Source organism: Chroicocephalus ridibundus, chromosome 11 (genome assembly GCF_963924245.1).
Source record: "Chroicocephalus ridibundus chromosome 11, bChrRid1.1, whole genome shotgun sequence".
Lineage (NCBI taxonomy): Eukaryota > Metazoa > Chordata > Aves > Charadriiformes > Laridae > Chroicocephalus > Chroicocephalus ridibundus.
In genome coordinates, this window is record NC_086294.1 from 17985530 (window position 1) to 18009134 (window position 23605).

The following is a 23605-nucleotide window of genomic DNA, read 5'->3' on the forward strand; positions in this document are numbered from 1 at the left end:
TCTACTGCATGACAGATTTTCCTGATGGATACACCTCTAAGAAATGCAGTGGGAAACACGATTGGCTATAACGCTGCTGACGCTTGTTTCCCACATTTTCAATTAGCAAATATAAACACTATAAAATGATCAAAGACACGTAAACTATGGTTAGACTATTGATTGTTTTGCCTTTTTTAAAGCTTCAACTTTAATGACTCATCTCTCCCTCCTTTTAATTCATATTCCAGGGTAAATTATTAATAATAAATTATAATAACAATACTGTAATATACAACAAAATTAGTTTTGAGCTGTGGATTAAAAGTAGGTCTCAGTAATCCAGGAAAAGTTGTTTTTTTTGCAGTGGATTTGGTATAGAGCTGAAACGTTCGCCAGGACCCATTTGTGCAAAGTAATCTGCAGTGCACCCTGCCATCGCTTTCACGCATCAGTTCAGCTTGCCGTTACGTAAAGAGACATTAATGAGAAAAAGACAAGCAGCAGAGGAGGAAGGGACGTGCTGCACGCAGCCGGTGCCACAACAGAGAGTGGCATTTCAACTCCCGGTTCTCTGCCGTCCATTCTGCCCACCGCGAATCAGGGCAAGAACATGGAATAGCCATTAGATGGCAACAACTCCAATCACTCCCCATCCCTCCTGCCTCTGACCCAGTGACCTAAAATCATCCACATATAATACATTCCCTTTTATCACAGTTCAAAGCGAGTACAGACCTTGCCTCCTGCACTAGGGTGCTTTTTAAGGGAATGGAGGGCCAGCAGAAATCCCCCCTGTGGGAGGGAAGTGTTGCGGGGGCCAGTATTGGGCAGCTCTCACCCAACAGAAACACCTTCTCGCAGAAAATTAATGCATTGTTTCCTTAGAAGTGCAGCGAAGACTGCACAGAGAAGATGCCTGCAGCTTGTTCTAAAAACTTGAAAAGTTTTACCTGTATCAGGTAAATGCTCCGAGAAAGGTATTATATTAGAAGTCATTTAAATACTTCTGGAAATTTCTTCAGCACTGATAAACAGTAGTTATTGGAATCCAGCAACTTCACTTTGACACTCCCTTCTGTATTTGTTTCTCCTTTTCTGGTTTTATTTGCTCCATAAATTCTCAGTATGAAATTTTAACTCTAGAGGCTTCTTTGCCTTATATCCGTTTCTATAAATCCAAATAAAAGTCTAGATTTTAATAGAGAAGTTCAACATAAAATTTAACTATTTTGCACTTGACAGGACTGTCTCCAGCACACACAAACAGAAGAAGAATTAAAATGCTATTTTACCTGCATTTCCTTCCTATTCCCGTAATTGACTATAAAGGAGACAGCTACTACATATTTTCTCTACCACACAGGCTCTTTTTTACACTAGACAATATTTGTTCTGCTTTAACAGAAGTCACAAGCAAAACCACTCATAAAACTGCCTTCCTGCCAGTGATATCATAGTTTAACGTAACCTATGCTGGGAAAGGTGTCCTTCACTTAGGTTGATAGAGGACATCTACAAGAATGTGTAAAATAAATTTATTTTACATGCACACAACGATACCTACGAGGATATACATAGAGAAAAGAAAATAATGTTGCAAATAACATTAAAAGCAATAAATATTTATATATTTCTGTTAAGTTCACCGACTCCTTAAGGTCAATACCTACTTTAAAACTCAACTTGAAGTTGAAGCGGTAGAGACTTAGGGGACTATCACACAATAAAAAGCAAATTCTGATATTAGCAATAGAAGCTGTTCATTTGACATGGTGATGATAGACTGATTCAAGAGTGACAGTTGTTATCTAGCCACCAGAAGACATTTATATTCTGCTAAGCAATATGTTGAGTACGAACAAATTTCCATACGATTAAAATTTTCAAATGTGTGTTCAAGCATAAAATAACTCGGATAAAATATTAATCCCATAGGTGAGAACTGCTTACTGAGCTCTCTTCATAGGGAATCTCCTCTCTGCAGGCGGGCAACATCCCTAAGTCTATATAATATTTTACTTATTTTTAGCACAGACGTTGCCTAAGTTGGTGATTGGAATTCATGCAAATACCAGAGTGGGAAAGTGTGCGGTTCACATTGCGCATTACCAGCAGTTGCCACTTTCCTCTCTGCTTCACCAGGAAGACAGAATGTTCCTAAGGTTTGGTACACAGCAGTATAAAAATTACTTTGCAGTGATATAAAATGACCCAGGGTCTATTTTCACCTGTCTGTGGAAAGAAAACAGAGAGCCATGAACCTGGCCATCGTAATATACAGCTGGCAAAATTGCCTTGTGAAAAACAAATTTGTAGAAGAATGGAGGAATACCGCACAGCACTAGACATCGTACAGAAATAAGACCAACTTGGTGGCTCACCTTCATTTTCACTTTATATCAACTCTATCTAACACACATTTAACTGAATCAGCAGCAGAACAGCTATCAAATACACAGGGTCAACTTCTCCCGACCTTTAGGGATAGAAAATACTAAAGGGAAGAGATGTGTCACACTGAAATGCCTAATTAGCGGATGATGTGGGCGTTCACCACCTAAAAAGCACACAAGCAACGATATGGTTGAAACGGCAGGAAAAGGAAGACCAGAGAGTGCCTTGAATGTCTGCAAGGCTGCTTTACACATAATACTTGTTTGAATGGGCTCGTCATGTAAGCGTAGGTTCATGAATCCATATCCCACTTGGAATAACCCTCACCGAGGAGAATGCTGGATCCCAGGCCCTCCCTGTGCTGAGGCCAACACCAAAGGACTAGTCTGTGTCTCGGTTACATGCACTTGCAGTTCTTACATCAAGCAAGCAGGAAGTTATTTATAGGAAGCTCCGCAAAGCGCGGATTGCTAAGGAGATCCTTACATGACCAAAACAAGAGCTGTGGAGCAACGTTTGTCTTCATTACGCTGTGATGCTAAGGTGGTACTTTAGCTCTAGATAATTACTTTTAGTCTGTCACATAGTTTAAACACTTCAACTCCAAAACTAATTTTGAGATAGTGCCTACAGCCCAAAGCAGGGACAGAGATTCCAGTATACCAGCAACTGAGTACACGCAGCTAAAAACCAGTATCTAAAATACTTAAAAGACAAAACATGCATCATCTCCAGTAATTGCATTTTTTTTAAAGCTTGCCATGAGTAAGAGTAAATAGTTGGAAGTCAACATGCTGAAGACAGTATTAGCTTTTTTCCAAATATCAAGTATCCAAACAGCTGCCTGGCTAGCTTACAAGACATCATTTTACCCACAGCAGCTCTCATGCCTTATAGCTTCAGGCATTATTTCAACCCACCAAAACCACTGGACCTATTGGTATAGTCTCATAGACAACATGCTGGTCTTCAGAGCAGAAACGCTGAGTGAACTAAGATTTCTTAATAAAAGACAGACACCATCCCATTGATACAAAAGCACCTGCCAAATCTAACAGCATTACAAGAAAGAAGGTATTTAAGTGATAATCAAACCCATTATATAATTTAACATGTATTAGAACAAACAATGCTAGAGGCATGCTGTTATTGGTAGTCTTTTTCTGCCAGAATAAGGCATTCCAGGCCACAGAAGTCACAAATCTTTGCTAAACAGACTGCAGACCTTACAGTCTTACAGGTATTTCAAAGAGAAACCAGAGCTGAAGGTTTAGGCGGGTGCTACATCAGCAGAGAGAAGTGGCAAAAAACCACAAAAGGAAGGTGGTAAAAAGCATTTCACTAGAATATGGGGCTTTCTGCCTGCAGATTACTTGCAAAAATGTCTTAAGGAAGGTACCTAAGATAAAAATGGATTGTCAACAGGCTTTGAATTGCTACAGAAGTCAAAATCTCCCTGGAAAATTCCTGTGGTATATAGAATCGGGAAGGTCAAACCCCACTAAACCAAAGAAGCCACAAGACATTTTCCTTGTAAAAGAAGCAGAAAGAAGCAACCATAGTGCTTCTTTAGTAAAAGAACTCAATTCTAATTGTGTGACAATATGCAGAGCAATAATTAGGAAGTTCCAGTTTCCAAGCAACACCCTATGCTTAAAGAAAAAAAGGACTGAAAATATCCTAGGAAAAAAAAAAATCAGCTAGCAGTACAGCCATCAAATACAGAAACATGCCTGTTCTGATTAAGATAAATAATTCCAAATTGAAAAAGCTTTCAGAAAAACGAAAAATGTAGTTACCAGAATCATGAAAATAATTTTTAACCAATGAAAACATTTACATATGAGGCTCTCACCAGCTAAAGTAACTCACTGTAACAGTGAAATTTTACACATAGTTGTCAAAAAGTAGAAATCTGAAGAAATCCATACTTTCGGTGTTATTCTAGTCCAGCAGTAGCCTAGTTCTAGACCACTTAGAGAAGCAACTGCACTCCAAGTCACTAAGTTCTGTGGATTCCTGCGTGGCACTCGAAGACACATTGTAGAAAGAGAACCCTCTGTAAACTGTCATTAAAAAAAAAAAAGCACGCAAGCTCAAATCCTGATAAAACTGTTAACATTTGGAAGTCCCCACCGTAACAACCGGTTGAAGACATTCTTCAGGTACAGATGCTCTGTAAAATTCTAGACCTTCCGTTATATGTTAGCTTTTCCTCTTTAGAAAGGTTTGAAACAGATTGCTCCCAAGATCTTACAGATACTTCCTCACTCCAAAGCACCCATATCCCCACTGCAGAGGAAAGTGTTCCTCATTGGATAAAACGTGCGCTAAAGGAAAATAACTCTCCAGAATTATTGGCCTATTTCACTATATTGCATACACGTAAACATCGTTAGAGAACAGGCTGTTTCAAATAGCATCATCTGTGTACTGCCAAGAGCTCTTTAGCAATAGTTTATATGGTAAAAGAGTACTTGGGCAAAAAAGAATTATAGTGAAAGAGATTACGCTGCATTTACCTTGATGAGTCATCGTGACAGGTTCTTCACTGGATATATTGTTGTAAATGACCACGGCTGTGGCATTATGTGAAGCTGCTCGCAGTATTTTCTCTCTAAAGGTACAGTTTCCTCGCTGCAGCAAAGCGATCCACTGCTTGGTGTTCGGTGGAACTTGGAAACGTGTTCGAGGGTCACAGCCCAGACGATCTGCAACTGAAATGGGAAATACATTTACACAGGTGGCAATTTGTTCAATCAGGCCAGAAAGAAAAAAAACTAACTCCAAGTTTTGCTGTTTTAGTTAACTGTTATGCACTAGGAAACCACTACCCTCTTGTTAATAAAGCCTAAAGCTAACCGCATTCTTACAAACAAGAAATCTTTAAAAAACCCCAGAACATCTCACACATTGAAAGCTGTGACTATAAGCCCCAAAATTAGGTTTGGTAACAGAAGCTATTTTTAACTCTAGTGCAGCTAGAACAATGAATTCACATTTGAATCAATACCTGCCTAGAGGCTGAAAAACATTAGAATATGGTTCATGTGCTATAGGCATTTACAAAACAGCTGTTTATCAGTCATTCTGGAGAGAATAACTTTTTTTTTTCCCCTTTCTAATGCCGTCAGATATCACTGCAGTGGGAAGTATAACTAAACAAAGGAGGTTGTGAAAACAAGATTTCGGTGTTATCTGCCATGTGCACGCTACTGTAAAAAAAGGCCGATATTAAAAGCTGACCTTGTAAAACCCCAGCAGCCAACAACAGCTTTTTACGTATGCACGTTTTCGCTACAAGGAAGTGCTTTCAAATTCAGAGAGAAACAAGCAGTTTCACAAACACGATGCCCTCGAGCTGTCAGCTAAACAGGTATTGATGGGATAAAGGAGGAGTAAGAGAAATGGCAAGTGCCGGATGCCTGAACGCAACAGTCTGCAAAGCTCTTGTCCTTTCCCATGCTGCAATGGACCCTGGAACAGCCCAAACCCACACAGAGCTACCTACGAAAGGCACAAAATGCAAGGCAGAAGATAACCCCAGGGACCGGTACAGCAGCTCAAACTGACGAGTGACATTTCTGTTTGCACAACTGGAAACACGCAGTTTAGTCTGATACACTGCTCGTATCATTAAAGGATTTCAGAAATTTAGAGCCAACGGTAACTTATAACACAAATATTATCTACTCCTTCAAAGGCCAACAGTGTAAGAATCTCTGGCTACTAAAAATGGTTGGAATTAACAGTGATTTTTCATGACATAAACAAACAATTTATTTGCATAATAGCTCTGAAGACATTACAGCTCCTAAGAGCAATTCAAACAAAGTGTCTCATAACATTTTCCTTTTAAAGATGCAAGTTCTTCAGCACGGACTACAGGATTTCAACAGAAGGTCTACCACAAAAATTATCCAGTTTAACATATCAGCTGGAAAACAAAACAAAAGATCTTTTTAAGCATTCTCAGCTTAGCCTAGCTCAGGTTAAAACCTGTAACAAAGGAGATTCAAATAGCTAAAGGATCTTTTCTGAAACAAGAAAGGAAAATCTTTTGCTGCCCTAAGGAAAAGTGATGCAGATGAATCTGTCTTGTGGTAGTCGTACAGGAAGCCGTCCCATGTCTTAATTTGGATGAGAAGTGCCTCTCCCTGTTCCCCTGGAAGGAGGGTGGGGAGCCAGAGACAAGCACATCCTTTCCACAATTGTTTTTCCAGGCTGTATTAGCCATTTCAGGCATGGAGGGTTATTTGCTGTATTTTTGTATTTGTGCTTTTGTTATATACAAGGAAAATCTGAAATACAGACCGCCGAAGCTGAATTTTAGAGAGTATTTTCTTTCATTACCCTGACGTTATTACTTGAATCCCTTTGGAAATTGCTAACTAGCACTGATCCACACATGTTTGGGAGCACTGGTGATGGACATCGAAGAGCAGTGATCATGGTGCACTTGCATATCGACTGCACTTTTGTGGTCTTAAATTTAAGAGAATACTACATTTTTTTAAAGGAATTACAATCCTTTTTGAAAGTGAGATAGAACTATAACACAGCACACCTACAACCAATCTTGACATCCTCTGTCAATATAGCAGCAGTTTACTGTTTAACACACACTTTCCCCTTGTTCAGAACTTTTCCACTTAAAAATGAGGGAGGGGGAAAGCCCCAGCTGACCGCGATAGGAAGTTTCTCAAGGCTTGAAAGCCAAAACCTCCTCCTTCTCCAGTGAAACCATATTCAAGAATCTCAGGCGTGATACATCCTTTGGAAAATGCCATTCAAGAAATGGCCACAATGCCGCAGAATCTCCTCAAACTGCCAAAATTAACTCTGCAAGTAGACACTACGGCCAACATAAATTTACTTAAAATATATGACACAGATGAAAAGCAGTAATCCTATGGATTATGCACAGTTTGCTTCAGTACCATCATCCTCAAAACTAAAATACCAAGTGAAAACAAAAATGGCCACAAAAATAGAGTGACAGGCTATTAGAATGAAAAATCATAAAAGCAATAAAAGGCAAAAGGCACCTTGAAAAGGGAGGCAGCATTCTCAAAAGTCTGCTATGTAACTGAGTTTTATAAAAATGTATGTAGGCACCTTTAAATTTGTACAGCTTAAAATTTTTAGCTTAAAAACTAACGGAGAAAGTAGTAAGAGGTAACAGAAACTGCATCTCTGGGAAAAAAATAGGACAAAATTTTCTACCACTGTGAAGATCAAAGTCTCTCTCAGCTGTGGACAGAGCTACAAAATGTTACTGGAAAGAGCAACAGGATTAGGAAATAAGATATTAAGAGATAAAAGCTTTCCAGATATAGACCAACAAATGCCACTCAAACGCATACAGCACGTTATTCCTGACAAGGTGGATTCAATCTGTCCTGATGAAAATTTAACAGCAGACAATATTATTTTAGCATTCCAAGTAATACAAAACCATTAAGGAAAATCTGGTTGTTTTAGATAAACCTGAACCGAGTAACTGCAAAGTCACCTGAGATTTAATAAAAAGTCACAACCCACTTTTCCTTACATTAGCATCCAATTTACACCACACAAGTGTTAAGTAATCTTTCCACTTTAAAATTGAGGAACAACAGCGGAAAGCCAGAGTTTTTCTGCTCATCTTTTCAATAGACTTAATACACTCTGAAAAGAGTAAAAGCCTTAAAATTATGGTCACTTTGTAGCATAACGAGCTGCCTAAAATAACACATCTGCCATACAGCCAACGTGCCAGGCTCATCAACTGGCACTGTAAGGGACACAGATAAACGAACAGTGTCAGCAAGAATCGTCATCGATAGCTCTCCATTACTGTGTCATCTGCGCTCCATCGTCCAAAGTCCAATCAGGATCTAAAAGGCTAGGGCTTGCACATATTACCTGGATGATGTCCATGCCAGAATGAAAAGCAGCTTCACATTAAATTATTCTAAAACAAATCACTTGCACCTAAAAAGGTATTATCAGAAGTCACTCACGTAATTTCATAATTTCAGAAGATATTAGCATACAGAAAGCCATTTAAGTATGTTTCCTTATAGGTGTGCTACTCTTCTGGCTTATTTGAAGTGTAAGTTACCTTTCCTTTCTCCACATCTACCTATGTAACATGAATGAGTTGGGAAAAACCCCAATTTTTCTGTTAGAAGTGGCAGCCTGATGGGTTAAAGAGCTATGTACAATGTTGATGTAAATATCTCCCTTTCTACTGCAAGGCCCAACACCACCGAAGAGCCTCTTTACAGAAGGATCAGCTGCGATTTAACTGTCTGTATGTTCGTTCTCAACTTCAGGAGTGCTTCAGTTCCCTCTTGCAGAACACACAGGACTGCTCTACTTGTCTACAACTGTTTATCCTTAAGCATTTTTTTAAATTCAAGAGCTCTTCCCACTGAAGGACTGATGTTTATGGCAGCATTTTAGGGATTCATGAGAAAGAAATAGTTAATAATGCAATAGATCCAACCAGGCTTCCTCAACTACTGAAGAAGTATGGGCAAGCTTACATTAGAACAGCAACACTACTTTCCTCCTCATCTTTTCCAACTGCTTGACTAGGTCCTTTAGCCTTCCCCCTAATCAAAGGGATAGCCATTTTGTGGGAGCAAAAATTAAATTAATAGGTCAGCTGTCAGAGGCTCTGTCAGAAGCACACACCTGCCTGAATGCAGACTGTTTCCTACTTCCGAACCGCGACCGGGTTTGCTTTCTCTCCTATACTGTGTGTTTATGTTGCTCTTGCATTGCTTAGAGCATCACTGTGACATCTCACTTCAGCTAAGGCTGCTGCACTGATTGTCATCAGACTTTGTCACCTTTTTACAGAAAAAGGCCAGTGCCATGATCCCACACCCTGGGCATTAACTATTTTATACATTCTTTCCCCCTGCCCCCAGCCTTAAAAAAAAAAAAGGAAAAAAAAAGAAAAAGTGTCAGGTATCTTGATATTGATTGTATTTCAGCTAATACACTACTCTCTGAGGCCAGCACCAGTTGCCAGAGCTGGTCTGTCTCGGCTGCACATACAGAAATCATTTTAAAGCCTGACCTTCAATCACTGTAATACAATATTCTGAGAGGCAGCAGCTCAGGAGGCTCCTCGGGAAGGAAAACATCCCATGGGAAGACGCGGTCCCATGCAGCCTGTGCCCCAAAGCGTTCCCTCCCCGCAGCAGGCACTGCCCGGGCAGGTGCCACCTCGCACACCTGAATGGCAAAACAGCCAGCCTTGTGCAACACGTTAATTATAATCCTGCAATAAAATTTGCAGAAAAGGAATTCGGCTGGGAAATCTACAGAAGCAATGCAGCAGCTCTGATTCTTTCTTATTTCAAGGAAGGGTAATGGTTATTTTTTATCCCATTAGGGTTTAATACATGTAATATATATATTTTCTTTCAACGCATTACTACTTGTGTTATTATCAATACAGTCCTTATTCAATCCAGTTATAATTTCCACTTTTTATAAACTCTTTGAACCAGAGGTAATCTTGTTTCAGGGAAGAAGTTAAACAAAGGAAAACCACTGAAGCTTAGAAGAGTCCAGTAATAGTTAAGATTTAATCTTGTTAGTTCAGTAACTATACTACAATTATGGCTATAAACTCCAATATATAACCTCCACTTTTGTTATCAATTAATCAGTACTAATTAAGCTGGATAACGCAACCAATGGCAAAGGATGGAGGCATGCACAAGATTTTTCTTCCACTACTCTATATTTATTAGTACATTTCCTTGTTGCATTTCCCTAAAGCTTATTGTTTTGGATTCTGAGCCAGAAAGGAACACAGAATTCTGAATGTTACCTAAGGCTCTGCAGTTACCAGGAAACCATCATTTTAAGCCTTCTGCAGCTAAAACTTATTCACACAACATGTTTATGAAGTGTCAGATGCTACAAAATGCTATAGTTACAGTACTGTCCAGAAGACACACCTTCATTCCTAATGTTGTGCCAATATTGTTTCTTCCCCCTTTCCACCTCTTTCTAACATGTTTTTCCTCAAATTCTCAGTCTCCTTGATCAGCCACAACCCTACTAGCCCTTCAGCAGAAACCTCGCCTTTCTGTGAGCTTTCTCCAGTACAGCTTTCACACAACCATCACCCCCACACAAGCCCTTCAGACTCCAGTCCTTTTCCATTCCCCTTTACCCCCTCATTCCTGACCCATTTGTTCAGTGAGCCCTAATGTTTTCAAGTTTGGCTTTGGGTCTGCTGCTACTCCACTTCCTACCAGTCCCACCCGTGGTCCCAGTCACCCTGCCTGCTTCCCCGCCACCCAAGGTCCCATCATCTGCAAGGGGACCAGTGAGTGCACATAGAGGTCTCCAGCCCTCAACTCTGGATCCAAATCCACAACCATGTGCAATCACCCAGACCCAACAGTTACAGCAGAATCCCGTTCACCAGGGAGAACGTTTTTTGAGGGAATTAAGCCACGAAGCGCCGCAGTTTCTACCAAGAATCATTGAAGTGAGTTTTCAATGGCTTCTAGCTTGGTTTGTCACAGCAAGAACAATATACCTGACACCTAAAGGTCTGCACCACAACTGGTGTCAGGTGCCTAATACCAAAGATGCTTAAAAGCAGAGGTCACTGGAGTGGCACGGGGCTGAATCCTTACACACTGCATGTACAGACACTGCCACAAGTACCTACAGCGAGAAGTCTGAGCTGAAATGGCTGGTTCCACAAAGTCACAAACAACAGAGTAAGGGACTGAAGGAGAAGTGCTCAGTAACCCCACCGAAGAGATGATATAAACCTGAACTAAACTATCAGAAGAGCCGCATCAGGCTGTGAAGATGCATTTCACTGTTATCCTTCCATGCAGAGCAAGAAGAGCATTTTTTGATAATCCATCAGCATTCATATCCAGAAGCTGTTTAAAACACTTTTCTAATATGAAATTATTGAAGTCATGACAAAAGATTAACAACTTTGAGAAAGTAACAAAAGGTACCAGAAGTGGAAGAACAGAAGAGAGATTAATAGAGAATTTCTGCCACTACTGTGCATTTAATGCACTTGGACAGATATGTGCACACAGGTGCTGTATTTATACCCAGCTGCCAACTGTGACCGACAGGTCACCAGAGAGACGCTTTCACAAGTCACATTCACAAGCGGTCACGCGAATTACTGCCATATCACTTCCAGGGGAATATTGCTTTTGAAAGCCAGTATCAATTTCATACAAGGGTCTATAAAAAGAAGAGGGAAAGAGCTTTAATACATGTATTAACACGACAAGGTTGAATTCCATTAAAGACATTCTGCTAAAGAAACAGGAGAAGTGATTGAATATATCATTCTGCACTGACATTTAAAGGATGTTAATCACATGGGACTGGCAACTTCAAAAAGTAGTATAAAAAAATACTGGGCATATTCAAGAACACAAGTTAACAAAAAACACTGCAGAGCACAACACTTAAAAATCACAGTCTGTGCTATTACAAAGGGTACAAATTCAGCAGCTGCTCATTGGCCCTAAACCTTGAATTAGTAAATTCACTTATTTCCCTGCAGGCAATGAATAAGGGATCTTAATACAGCATGCAAAACTGTGATGTTAAGGACCTTTCAGCTCTAGAATATGGATGCCCCAGTCTACACCATCAAGGCGCTAACAGACCACCCATGTTTGTGGAAATTTCAAGGGATAGCCCATGAATGGGTGAATGCCTGACACTGAAGCAGTTTCAAAGTCAAGGTATCTCCAAAACATTGTTGCTAACAGCTGTAGAGTCCTTTTCTTGCTGAGATGCATGAGAACTGGCGTAGAGCATTTCCTGCTCCAGCAGCAGAGGCCAGTGCCAGCTACTCATGTTGAGAGCTATTAGAAATAAATATTTTGCAAACAAGTTCCACAGCAATATTAAGAGGCTGATAAAAAAGCATTAGAGCAATTAATACTGTCTTGCTGAAAGCGTATTTTGTCAAATCTAGATATAAAAATGTAGAAGAATATAAACATAACATCCTTAATTGTTCAAGAACATCTTAACTAAAAGCATCAAATATTCCAGTCTTTCTTACAACATGAAATATTTTTAAGCCGCATGAACTGCGCCTCGGCAAAATTCAGATAGAATGTACACTATATAACAACCTACATAAAACAATTCAGAAGAATTGTCTTAAAGGAAGACAACTCCTGCAGTGTTTGCTTTAACAGTCTTCTGTTGACGAACAGAAGGACAAAACTGAAACTCCCTAACAACTGATGGCAAAGTTTTAATGACTGCAGCATGTCAAAACGGCAGAAATTGAGGTCTGAAATTTCAGGATTCCTGCTGTGCTTTCTCACTTCAGTCATCCATCATACAATACTTAGCAGTAAGGTACAAAAGTGCTGTTTATGGACTGCTTAGAATTTTATTTAGCTCCTCTCTCATTATTGGCTTCCTGTGAAAAAGCTGTCAGCCTCCCTCAATGTTTTAATCACACTTCAGTGAAGAACATATCAGAAAAAAGCAGAAAAAGTTAAAAAGTAATTAATATCAAAAGTTTTTCTTGACAAAGAATGCAGCTACTAAACAAATCATGCATTTTGACACCTTGCCTGTATTAAAAGCCAGAAGTTTTAAAAACTCTAAAAATTGTACTTGCAATAACAGTGTTTACGTGCCTCACACTTCCAGGACAGCCTCCTGATTTCATATGGCGGTTGGGGTGTGCGTGTTTAAGCGAGGAACACCAGGAAGCAGAAGGAAAGCCCGAGCGTATTGGATGATAGCTGACTCAGAGCATGGTGAAGGCAGAAGTTGAAGTACAAATGAAAATCATTTTAAAGCTCAACAATTTCTGCTTCCTCACCCTTCCACCCCAAAATACGCTCTATTAATATATTCTACTTAGTGCTTTGTAAAGCTAATGAAACCGAGAAGCATCTGCTGATGTACAGTCCGCTTCATACAGCCTAGAGGCTTACAGCAGGCTCCCCAGCAGGATGCATTTTCTTTTGAAGAAGCACCAAAGTATTTTCCTGATCTCAAGATCTGGTAAACTCTCAAAAAGCTTTTAATAATACAGTAGTTCTGCGTTATCAATTCTTTTAAAAAAAACCCTCTTAATATTCACCACTTAGAGTCTAGTTTTAACTGACTACATAATTTCAATTAATGCATTATTGAGAGGTTTACTGTCCAGGAGACAGGTTGGGACCACTGCGATCCATCAAGTGCTCCATTTCTTAAAGATGACAGTTTAGATAACATCAAGAAGCGTTTTCAAAATAAGATACTACTAAACCCACATCATTGTGACTGGAGCAATTGGTTTCATTTCAGGCAAAAATCAGGACAATACTCTCACTTGTTTAAATTAGTGTTTTCTATAAAACCCAACATTCCTCAAAAAACAGCCAATGGACTTGTGAAAAATAGTGAAGGTATTGTTGGCTTTCGCCATAATAACAAGGCTATAAATCTTTGACTTATAAGGATAACTAACCTTTAGTAAATTAGGAAACATGAGAAACCTCAAAGATAACAACTAACAGCAACTATGAAGAAAAACATCATGAAGAAAAACATCCGAGAGAAACAAAAGAGAACTTCTCCAAAAGACTCCACAAGTGATTAACAGAAGGAAACAGATGCATAGGAGAAGGGAGTTGATGATAATCGATCCTACCAGAAGGAAACACATGCATGGGAAAAGGGAGCTGATCCTACCAGAAGGAAACAGATGCATGGGAAAAGGGAACTGAAGATCATCGATCCTCAGAAACAATTCAGAAGGAAACACACAAATAGAAGAGAAAAAGGACTAATAATAATCAATCATTATAAACAATTACACTGTCTAAAATAGTGAATACGTATGCAATATTGAATGTATATAAGACATGGTTGAAGTGTTAGCTGGTGTGCCTCTGACTTGAGTCATGCACCCAGCGCTGTGCTTTTGCTTTATTGACTTTGTCCCTATAATAAAATAAGTGCCATTTCTGTTTAAGGGATCTGGCTATTTATTACAGACTTAATAAAAATAAAACTCATTTGGAAACACTACCCAGTGTTCAGTATCTCAAACAAGCGCATTTTGGGTCAGCCGTAAGCGTAACAGCTTGATGGGTTTGGTCCTTTCAAGTCTTGATGGGCAGCTTAAACAAGATTTTTTAAGAAATGTACACTGAACAATCATGACTTCATGCAGCTGCAAAAGCTGTTCAGACGCACTTCCATCACAGTGAGATTGCTATGCAGCTGCTCTGAGATTCATGGCAATGCTGTAACCAAATCCTGTTAACTATTGCTACGGACTCTCTGCGATTAGTTTAGAAATAACACCTTCATCGCTCAATCTGACTAGCCTACTGGGATCCATGCTGGAAAACACATTATGCTTCGCAGAGCTGTTACTCAAGCCAGCACTCTCATGGATTTTTTTTTTTTTTCCTTTTTAAATTTTCCTCTGGGCAAGTTCTTCCTCCTCTTTTGCCAGAGCTCTCTAGGAAACCCGGCAGAGCTCAGACAAAGGCGACAGCGGGTACCCGACGGCGGAGCGATGCGGGCGGCGGGGGGAAGCGTTACCTCCGTTGATGGGGACGGGAGCCACCAGCAGCCCCTTCACCTCCACCTTGGGGGAGTCCTGCCCATAGCGCCCGCGGTCGATGCGCAGCAGCGTGGGGCCGCCCCGCTCGGGGCTCAGCACCGTCACGTTGATGAGGGCGGTGTAGTACGCCTGGCTGGCGTTATCGGCGCCGACCCGGCCGTGCCACAGCAGCAGCAGCGGCAGCAGCAGCAGCAGGACGGAGGAGCCGCCGTTCCGGTGCTGGCGAGCCCACCGCCAGCTCATCTTCGACTCCCGACGGCCGTCACCGGTTGCCTCCGCCGCCCGAGCCCCGCACGCTCGGGTGTATTTTATCCCATCTGACAGCCCGGCAGCGGAGAAAGACCGAAAACAGGCGGCGTGAGGGGAGGAGAGCACGGGCTCATGCCATGGGAGGAGCCAGGGGAGTCACAGCAGCTCCCAGCCGAGTCCGATCCGCCGGTCGCGGCACCCCCGGGGGAGGCTACTCGGGGTGAGCCCCGCTCCGCCGGCCCCTCAGGGCGCCGCGCTCATGCCGCCCGCTCGCCTCTGCCCGCACCGAGCGAGGGAAGGGGAGGAGGCGGGGGCGGCGCCGCGGCACCCTCGCTGCACAGCCCCGCGCCGGCACCGAGGAGGCCGCCGGGAGGAGCCGCCGCCGCCGCCGGGAGGAGCCGCCGCCGCCGCCGCCGCCGCCTCAGTCGCGCTCACACCCGGCCGCGGGGCTCGTTTCGCTTCGGGGCTCGCCGCCGCCTTCAGTGCGGCGGGCGGCGCATCCCGCTGCCTAGGCCAGCGACCGCAGCCGGTGGCCGCCGCTCCATGCTCGGCTGAGTCCCGGAGGGCGGCGGGGCCTCCCCCCCGCACCTTTCCCACAGCCGCGCCGCGCTCCGCCACCGGCTCCGCGCCCGCCCGGCGCCTCGACTGCAGCCCGCCGCTGCCCACACTGCGCAGGCGCGCCCCGCCCCACCCCGCGCCACGAGGGCGGGAGGCGGGGCGGGAGAAGCCACGCCCAATCAGGAGGCGGGGTTAGAGGGAGGGGTGGAGCTTCACAGGATGACGTCACCGGGGCGTGGCGGGGTGGAGGCGGGCGGCCATGGCGGGGGTTGGGCGTTTCACCGGCACCTGTGAGGAACCCTTGGCTCCGGCGACCCGCGGTTCTTCAAGGAATTAGGTGTAGGATAATTAATATTAAAGATGCTCCTCAGTGTCTTTCACATGCAGGTCGGGAGCGCTGGCCATCCAAAAGATACAAGAGGTGGTTGAAAAGCCTGTCTGAATTTTGGGGCGAAAAAGGCCTGAAAGTGTGAAAAAGAGGTGGGGGTTGTTCAGCCCACCCAGTTAACACCAAAAGGGCTGTTATGGAGTTAATTTGGAGTTACTCGCTTCTGGTGTGCTGAAATGGGAAAACTTACAAATACCCAAATGTTGCTAATAAATATTAATCCCATGAAATACTGTAAAACAGGACTTGATGAATGACTCTAACTAACATCACAGTTTTAAGGATTTCAGCCTCTTCACGACCAGAGAAGTAACAAAATAATGTAATGGCCTTCCGGGATTTTGAAAGGCAAACTGTGTGGCAATTATTTATGGCAAAGAAAACAAGTACCGCAGGGCTGTGAGTTAGGATATTTTCTAAATTTCTGAACAAATAGCTGCACTGCCGTTCTTTTAAGATACGGTTTCCTTGGTGACTTCCCTAGCTGTTCGGGAAGGCCCTCCGATAAGCCTGGTGTTTAACCTAAGCATCTTATTAAACTGTTTCTCCTCTGGCAGGTTTTGCAGTTTATCCATTTGTGATGCACCTGGTCGGATTTTAAATTTTGCCCGTCTTGGTAAATGCTGGGTGAGGAACCACATGCCATTAATAGCTTCTCAACATTTCACCCAACCTTCCACCCCAGCCGGAGGGCGAGAATCGTGGCAAACACAGGGATACTGCACCAGGCAGGACATGTTTTGGAGACGTTCTTGCAGCGCAGACAGTAGTTTGATTTTTCAGCACGAAGAGCTCTGCATCATTGTGATGCAAAGTCGTGTGCTTTATTGCTGAAATGTCCTCAGAAGGGGCCAGGGAGTCCTAGGAGCCTGGAGAATTTCTTACTGTTCATAGAATCATAGAATGGTTCAGTTTGGAAGGGACCTTAAAGATCATCTAGCTCCAACCTCCCTGCCCTGGGCAGGGACATCTCCCACTAGACCAGGTTGCTTAAAGCCCTATCCAACCTGGCCTTGAACACCACCATCCACAACTTTTCTGGGCAGCCTGTTCCAGTGCCTCATCACCCTCATGTTACTGCATTGACCTTCAGAGGAGAATCTCCAAGCACTTTTGAAAAGCCTTTGAGAAAACATTTGCTGCGTTTCTGCTGGAGATAGATGGTATGCCGTGCTCGACTCCGTGTGTGAGGGCTGCCAGCTTGGTCCCGTCCCTCCTCATGGAGCAAGAGCCAGCAGCTTGCTCTGTGCCACGTGTGGGGCCACCAGCGCCAGGCTGCTCCTCTCCTGCTCCTCCTATGGGAGGACGGGCTGGGAGGCAGGAGAGGAGCGGCCCGGCACTGGTGGCCTGAGGAGAGAAGCCCCAGGAGTGCACAAAAATGGCGTATTTCATCAGCAGAGCAGCTTCAATCTCCTCATCCCCAAGACAGGCAGGTCCCTGGATGGGGAGAGGAGCGTTTAAAGGTCCTTCCATCTGCTTTCATGCGTGGTGGAGCTGGATGAAGGGATGGTGGTGGAGAGGCTGGAGCCAAGGGGATGTCCCCAGGTCTCCTCACCCTGCACAGGGCAGCCATTCTTCTGCCAGTGGCTGCTCCTCAGGGGACCTTTTTTTTTGGCAGACAAGTGGCATTGAGGTCTCTCGCAGGTCACCACAGGGGTGGGGAGAAAGCCATGCCTCAGGTTTCACTCTGGCTCCTGGTGATTTATTTTGGGAAATCATAGAATCGTCTAGGTTGGAAGGGACCTTTAGGATCATCGAGTCCAACCATCAACCTACCACTGCCAAAAACACCACTAAACCACATCCCTCGGCACCACGTCTGCACGTCCTTTAAATACCTCCAGGGATGGCCATTCCACCACTTCCCTGGGCAGCCTGTTCCAAGGCTTGACAGCCCTTTTGGTCAAGAAGTTTTTCCTACTATCCATCCTAAACCTGCCCTGGCGCAACTTGAGGCTGTTCCCCCTTGTCCTGTTGCCTGTTCCTTGGGAGAAGAGGCCGACCCCCCTTGGATACACCCTCCTTTCAGGGAGCTGTAGGGAGCGAGAAGGTCTCCCCTCGGCCTCCTTTTCTCCAGGCTGGACACCCCCAGCTCCCTCAGCCGCTCCTCACCAGACTTGTGCTCCAGACCCCTCACCAGCTCCGTTGCCCTTCTCTGGACCCGCTCGAGCGCCTCAGTGTCTGTCTTGTAGTGAGGGGCCCAAAACCGAACATATGGATTTACGATCATAAATTCATTTATGTTCTATCTCCAGCAGAACGTTTCCTTCAGCCCAGATCCCGCCCGCGACTCCCACCCGCCCTTCGTTTTCCTGTCAGGTTTTACCTGCCCAAACCCCACCGACATCTTCCCGCCCGCCCTCCGGACCGCGGCCGCCGCCGAGATGAGGGCGCCACCTGCGGGGCGCCTCCGCCGGCATTGCCATGGCGTCTGTGGACGGAGCTGAGGAGAAGCGGGCGTCCCGGGGGCCTCTGCAGCCCTTGGTCCCTCCCGGCGCCAGTCACAGGGACAGAAGGGGCCGGGGGTCCCAGAGCCCCGGGGCCAAGGCGGTGAGGAAGAGTCGCGGGTCTGTGGGAGATGGCTGTGGGGCGAAGGGGCGGGCCGGCTCCTGGCAGCAAGCTTAACTGAAGCGTATCCGGCTGCATCATGAGAAAAGACTGAGTTTCATCCCGGATGGAAATGCCACAAAGGCCAGCTGTTTCCTAGAGGATGCAGGGAAATGCGAAGGGACACAAAAGTAAAAATAATAAAACCAAAATGTTCTGGTTGCTTGGGCTGGAGCGGGGCAGCCCGGCGCAGGGAGTGCTGCAGCACCCACGGGCAGCAGCGGCCTCCAGGAACCAGAGAGCAGCTGCCAGTTATGACTTTATTCATTTTCACATTTAGATATTACAACAAAACTCTTAATGACAAAGGATAACAAGTACTATAGGGGGAGAGGAAAGAAAGCAGTGTTCTAACTGGTTTGATATATAACCGTGAACTTCCAGAGACAAGACTCAACATGAGTTATAAACACTCACATACGCTCACTGGTAGGAAAACTTCACACGTGCAAACACCCAAACGCCCACACACAAAACACTCACTCACACACACAGACCACACTTCTGTACTCGCACATAACCCATGTTGTAACCTACTTGCTTCGAAGGCAGCCCACTGAAACATTGAATGCTGCTGTAGCAACAACAGGTACCAGCTTAAAATATTGCAATATAAATGAAGTGTTACTTGATACACAGGTTTTTCTTCAGAGACGCACGTGTATTTGCAAGTAGGGGACCCAACGCTTTGTTTTCACGAGGGAGGAACGTCCTCTCAATGCCAACACTTTGTAAGGAAAAATGAGACTGCGCGTAGAGCAGGAGCAGTCATTTTAAAGGAGGAGGATGATAAATAGCTTAGCTTCAATGTTGAGTTCCAGTAAAAGCCCAAACGAAACACAACAGAGCAGGCACAATTATCGAACCCTGGGTTGTAAAAGTTGAAATAGTCCCTTGTCACTGTGGAAAGACAGACAACACCTTTGTCTCACACCTTAAAACCAACCAGACCAGCTTCATTTCATGCTCATGCTTATCTGGACACTGTAAAAAAAGATATGCCAGAAACAATGCAAAAGTGTGGGGAAAGGTATCAGGTTTGTCCACTCTAATTTTAGTATACTTTTAAAAGAGCAAAAGTACAATTGTCTCAACAGCTCTTCAATATCCCACACTACAGTTGTTCTTCATCAGCAGGAGTGGCTGAAGAGGAGCCAGCGTTTGCTCGTATCGTGGCTGCATTGTTCATGCCGTGCTGCTGACACAGATACAATAGGATCTGGTTTCACTCCCCCATCAAGATGGTGCAAAAGAGAGAAAATAAACTTCTGTGCAGTCGAATGATTTGGATGCTCAAAAATCAGATGTCACACCAGTGATTTCCCCAGAGTGAAGCAGGGGATCGTTAACAATGGCTTTGATGAAGTAACCCTTCTCCGCAAGGATGGTTGTGAGCCATTTACAGCTGAACCTAGAGACAGAGCACAGCTGTCCTGGCTGTCTGGGAGTGCTGACAGCCAGCCAGGGCGCTCAGACACCTCTGTCCCCTTTCTGCTGAGGAATCCCACCAATGTCAGGCTTTGCTAGTACGTTTCTGTCCCTCACGTATGGACAAGGACTTGCAGCTACTTTGGAATTCTGTTTTTCGACTATTATTTAATTTATAGACCTCTTTCTTGGGCCCTCTCTCAGGTGGGGCTGTGTTTCCCGGCAGAGAACTGTTTGTGAAGCACTGGAAACAAGACAGCCTGGGTCTTATGGATGCACATCACCGAGTGAGCAGCCTGCATTTAGCTCAGCTGTCTGTCTCCTTCCACCCATGCGAATGCCAGTGCCCAGCAGCACGGGGCACATGCAGTCTTCTTTCTGTCAAGGGAACCACCAGTTCAAAAACCAGGGCAAGATGAGGGCAGGAGAATTTGGTCTGGCCTACACTCTGTTGGCTGTCCTACTTCCTTGGCCCGGCTCTCCAGCATCTCCTGCCAGAGGATTCTTACTGAGTCATAACAATTACTTAAAGATGCTTAAATTCCTGGCAACTTCGGGGGCCACCAATAGAAGTCAGGGAATTCATTGTCACATGTAGTTTCCAATTCCACGTCCTGAGCCAGTTTGGCTCAAGCTGGTCCAGTTTTGTGCCTCTTTTTGCCATGGAAATCACAGCCATGTCATCCTGCTGACACGAAAGGGAGGGGAACACTGGGCGCTCTGCACAGGCTTAGAGAATCTGAATGATAGACATGCTTTTCCCATGTGCTAAATAAATCTCCCCATTACACTTGTGCAGAGAACTATAATTAAGACTTGAGAAAGTCACCCGTAAAGCCTCACAGGCTCACGTCAGGAAATGCGTAAAACCCTCTGCTGGAAAAGAAATACAGTTTGGCAAAGCAGTATGACTGATAGGAAACACAATTTTAAAAGTCCAACCCAAACCCTTGGCTCTGTGCACAGAGGTGTGGCCCACAAGCAGAAACTCCCCGCCGCTGAGATGCCCTGGTGCAAGGAGCTCTGCCAGCCACAGGCGTGTGGGAGAAGAGAAGATGACAAGCTGTTCAGGCGAGCCTCTTCACTCAGACTCCTCTGGTGGTGACGTTACCATGCTCTGTGGCTGAGCTCTCGGATTGTGAGCAGGATGGAAAGAAGTAGGTGGGAAGTGGTGAGGCAGCAGCACAGAAATCTGTAGAGAGGAGTTGCGGAGGTTCCTCAGAGCTCCGAATTCACGTGGTATCTTTTAGAAACAAAAGGCCCAAGTGATGAGATGTTTCCTCAGCAAATAAATGTTTCTCAGTCCCCCAGAGACAGGTACACTGTGCTGGTGGTTCTGCAACAGAAACTGAAGAGGAGCCCGTTGGGCAGAGAGTGCCTCCTTAGAGCCAGCGAGCTAGGGTTACAGGAAAGGTCATGGTGCAGAATTGTCCATCCAGAAGAACTGGGGCTTGATCCCTGGCCAGGTGCTGCCCTCAATGTGCTCAGTGATGCCAACACACAAGGGGATGCAGCCCAGGGCACCTCACTGCTGGAGCTCTGTTCCTTCCATTGTTTCCAAAACCCTTGCAGCAACTTGAAAATAAACATTTCACTCCCTACCACTTTGATCCTTTTCCTCCCAGCAAACAACCAATTTTCACTCTATGTTTAGAAGCTAGCTGAAATTAACACAGCTTTGCTTTAATTTCTCACTCCGGCAACAAATGATCTCAGCACTGCTCTGGGAGAAGGGGAAGGCAAGAGCAGCAGACCCGTGAGCAACTTGCTCCCAGCACAGAGTATACAAACCCCTGTTTTGCACAAGGCCTGCAAAAAGAGTTGCTATTTATCTCACTGGGAGGATGCTAGCCATCAGCTGATGACCTATGCAGCACTAGCTGTGTTGGGATAGCTAAAATAATCTTGGTGACAAGGCAGATTGACAGGTTTCTCCCCAGCAGAGATGAGAGGGGTGTGGGTGTTGCTTGCAGAGAAGATGGCGAGGCTGGCAGCTACCCAGAATGAACAGTGTGCATGAACATTTGCAAAAATCCCTTGGGATCTCTCCATACACCTCTTCAAAATGTCCTGCTCTTGCTGCGAATACCACTAGGGATTTCTTCCCTTTGATTCTGCTCAGCAGCTCAGCAGCTGACATCATGAGGAGAGGAGGAGGAAGCAATCCAAGGAAAAACATTCAGGCTGCACACCAGGAAGAAACTTGAGACTAAGACAGATCTATTTATATCTGACCTGAAATGGGCTTTCTGAATGGGAAGCTGATCCGAGTGGAGGCTGGATGCTAGGCAGAAGGTGCTGTAGTGCTGAACACAGGCACCCACTTGCTGGCAGAATGCATCTGTCTGAGCCACAGGAAGAAAAGAAACGTGAGGAATCGGCGAGGCGCTTTCTCCAGCGCCGGCGCAGGGAAGCTGCAGCTGGAGGTGCTGTGTGGGCCATTGTGCTGTGGTTCCAAGGATATTGGTGTTCCCCATACATTCGGGGCAGGTTCCCCACTGGGGTTGGGCGTAGGTTGAAGGAGAAGCTCTGAGTGACCCTGATGACACGCCTGGAGGCTGAGAGGGGCTGCCTTGGCCGGCGCCTCCTGGGCTTGATGCCGTTAGTACTGCTCGGAGAAGAAGGAAGCGTGGAGAGTGGGGGGACTGGCCCCCCCTCCAGGTGGGGTGCAGCTGCCGTCCTCAGAGTGTTCTGACAGCTCCCCGTATTCACTGTTGTAAAAAGTCTGGCCTCCGACCTGGGACCCGTACGACGGCCGACATCTGCCCCGCAGGTCCGACTGTTCCCTTGGCAGCTCTGCAGTTCGGCTGGGCCCTTTACTGCTGTGGGGAGAGAGACACAGAAGATCAATCTGAGCACTCCTGGAAAGCCTCTGTTCTGCCTAGAGAGACCCCAGCTTCAGGAAACATCGTCTGCTAATGCGTGAGGCAGAGGCTGGGTCAGGAATGGACCTATACCTCCATTTCACAGCACAGCACCAGGCCTTGCTGTAAACCTAAGCACAGCCCATATGTTTTGTGAAACATCTGCATGTAACCTGGCCACAGAGTTATTTCAGCTCTTCTAGATACCTTTGGGGACCCCAGGGAAGGGTTGGGACCCCAATGAGCAGGGAGAGACAAGAGACATTGCCTCAATTGTTGCTAGACCTGGCAGGAGCAACAGAAGCTGCTACAAACCAACAGCCAGGATGGGGGAAAGGAAACGAAGGAAGATGATGAAGATGTGGGAGGAAATCAGCAACCTCATCTCAGCACCTGACAATACTAGGTGACTGGCAAGAAGTCACAAGAGCGAGGGCAGGGACATGTTCAAGGAGAGGTTTCAGGGCAGTGTTTTCCAGGAGACAGGACACCAGGTGTAGGAGACAATGGGAATGTGCCTTAGGGAAAAAAGGACAA

At 45.0% G+C, this 23605-nt stretch overlaps 2 protein-coding genes across 10 annotated transcripts in view; both read right to left on the reverse strand.

The window, feature by feature from the left end:
- The window catches only part of RNF130 (ring finger protein 130), a 55781-nt gene extending 39865 nt beyond the window's left edge, over positions 1–15916 (reverse strand). For 3 of the 4 annotated variants that reach the window (XM_063348857.1, XM_063348858.1, XM_063348859.1), the window contains exons 1-2: positions 14953–15916; positions 4899–5093 (exon numbers count right to left, since the gene is read on the reverse strand). In XM_063348857.1, coding sequence (XP_063204927.1) covers positions 4899–5093; positions 14953–15217 — 460 coding nt within the window. In that variant the 5' untranslated portion in view covers positions 15218–15916. The remainder of the gene's footprint in view (positions 1–4898; positions 5094–14952) is intronic. The other variant, XM_063348856.1, reaches the window with a different exon arrangement.
- Positions 15917–19022: 3106 nt separating this feature from the next.
- Positions 19023–23605, reverse strand: part of FLT4 (fms related receptor tyrosine kinase 4) — a 60016-nt gene continuing 55433 nt past the window's right edge. For 4 of the 6 annotated variants that reach the window (XM_063349105.1, XM_063349104.1, XM_063349101.1 and 1 more), the window contains exon 30: positions 19023–23026. In XM_063349105.1, the coding sequence (XP_063205175.1) occupies positions 22807–23026 (220 nt within the window). In that variant the 3' untranslated portion in view covers positions 19023–22806. The remainder of the gene's footprint in view (positions 23027–23605) is intronic. The other 2 variants (XM_063349103.1, XM_063349106.1) reach the window with 2 other exon arrangements.